The sequence below is a fragment of the Condylura cristata genome, unplaced genomic scaffold (assembly GCF_000260355.1).
Source record: "Condylura cristata isolate star-nosed mole 26May11 unplaced genomic scaffold, ConCri1.0 scaffold00024, whole genome shotgun sequence".
Lineage (NCBI taxonomy): Eukaryota > Metazoa > Chordata > Mammalia > Eulipotyphla > Talpidae > Condylura > Condylura cristata.
In genome coordinates, this window is record NW_004567125.1 from 22,904,180 (window position 1) to 22,906,056 (window position 1,877).

General features: G+C 30.6%; 1 protein-coding gene across 1 annotated transcript in view; it reads left to right on the forward strand.

Annotated features, from left to right (window-relative positions):
• Nucleotides 1-1,877, forward strand: part of TOR1AIP1 (torsin A interacting protein 1) — a 39,112-nt gene that overhangs the window by 26,913 nt on the left and 10,322 nt on the right. The window contains 1 exon segment of the mRNA XM_012728918.1: nucleotides 270-338. Within this exon segment, the coding sequence (XP_012584372.1) occupies nucleotides 270-338 (69 nt within the window).

Consider the following 1,877-nt stretch of genomic DNA (forward strand, 5'->3'; position numbering starts at 1 on the left):
TTACTGAACTCAGTTATTTTCATAGATCTGAGCAAAGTACTTGTACATAGTTTTATCTGTTAGGTGATTTTATATTTACTTCCTATTTTGCTGTGAGAAATAATCAGCCTCTATGATATGACCCTTGAATATTATTTTTTCCTTCTGAATTCTGATTTCTTCCCCAGATTTGTTTTTGTCATTCTGGTAAATTGATGTTATAACACTGAAGAATGGGATGTATTTTCAAAGTATGTGAAATGATATCTTAACATATGTATTTGGTTCAGTCTCAGGATATCAAAAAAACTCTCAGGAATGGGTTGATCAAACCACAAGACGGAGGTCTAAAATGCAAAGTAAGTGGTAAATCTCTACCTATTGAAATTTTACCTACTTGCCGCTTTTCATGATTTAACATACAGGAGTATTTGTTCTTCAGCTCAGCATTCAGATTGTGATTTCATTAATAAAGGACAGCTATGATTATTAATTTAACAATTTCCATCTGCTTAAACAGGGTATACAGTATAGATAGAGAAAGCCAGTGGATGGTGGATCCAACTTGACAAGTTGTCAATTCTAGGAGTGCAATCTGTACACAGTAATGAAATTTTGCTCTTCTGATAGTACCTGACTTTTATTTTTAGCAGTCTGTTTATATAAATAACCACCTAAAGAAGCTTAGCATTCCTATTGATAAATAATAAAGTCCAAAATTCACAAATTGTGTTTTCATGCTTAGGTTTAGAATTAATTATCATAGAATTTAAGAAATATCATAAATAGATATGTTGAAGCAGTCACGCCTTGAACTCAATATCTGTCCTAATTTCTGTGGCAATATGTCCATATTAACAGTGTGTCCACCTACACCTTAACTCTATAAAAAATAAATGGCATGCCTTAAGCAACCCTTAACCTCTATCCCTTTTTTACTCATCTGATCATAATAAATCTTAAGTTCATCATCCCCTTTAACTCATATAAAAATCCACATGTCTTTCTTGCTCATAAAATGATTGATCATAATTGAACAAAACAACCTCTGTGGCTTTGTTTTCCCATCACTAAAGTAGTAATGGTCACAATTCTTTTTTTTCCCTCTAGTGAAATTTTACCATATGTATAAGAGTAGTTTGACTTTCTAAAACTGAGATAGCTTTTTTCTTTTCCTTATTTTTGACCATCATTTCTTATTCTTACATGTACTTATTGTTAGAAGACCATTTCCTCTTAAAATATGTTCTTCCTGACCTGATATAATTGGTAAATTAAATATTAATAGCTTATTAGGATTATCTTTAACCAAAATCACACATTAAAACTTACTTTGAAAAAAAAAAAACTACTTTGAAGATCTGAGATACAATATACTCATAGAAGTAAAACTGCATGTGTTTAAGTATGTATATGTATATTATGAAAAACTCAGACTTCTTAAGTTATTTCTTGTTCTTAACTATATATTTTACATAATTTACATCAGCTAAATTTATGTCTGGGTAAGTAAAATGTAGTGTACTTTTTCTGTCCTCCCTTATCAACAAAGGTACAGCTTTTATTTTCTTTTCCAAGCCACGGCAAATACAATGGGAAAGGAAAATTTTATACTGAACATGTGACTAATATAGAAATGTAGCTTTTTAATTGATAAACTAATAGCTAACTTTTGGTATTGTATCTGTCTGCATTCCTACTTTTTCTTAAGTTCTTCAGTTACTATATGTTTTAAATAGTCACCTTCCAATTGATAGCCATCTACCATGTATATAGGTATTATCTTGGGCTTTGAGAGTTATACAGAAATTATATAGCAGAATTTGCACCTTTATAATGCAGAAAACAGAATTTTTTAGGCCTTCGGCCACATAAAGTCTTTAAGAACAGTGAACAGG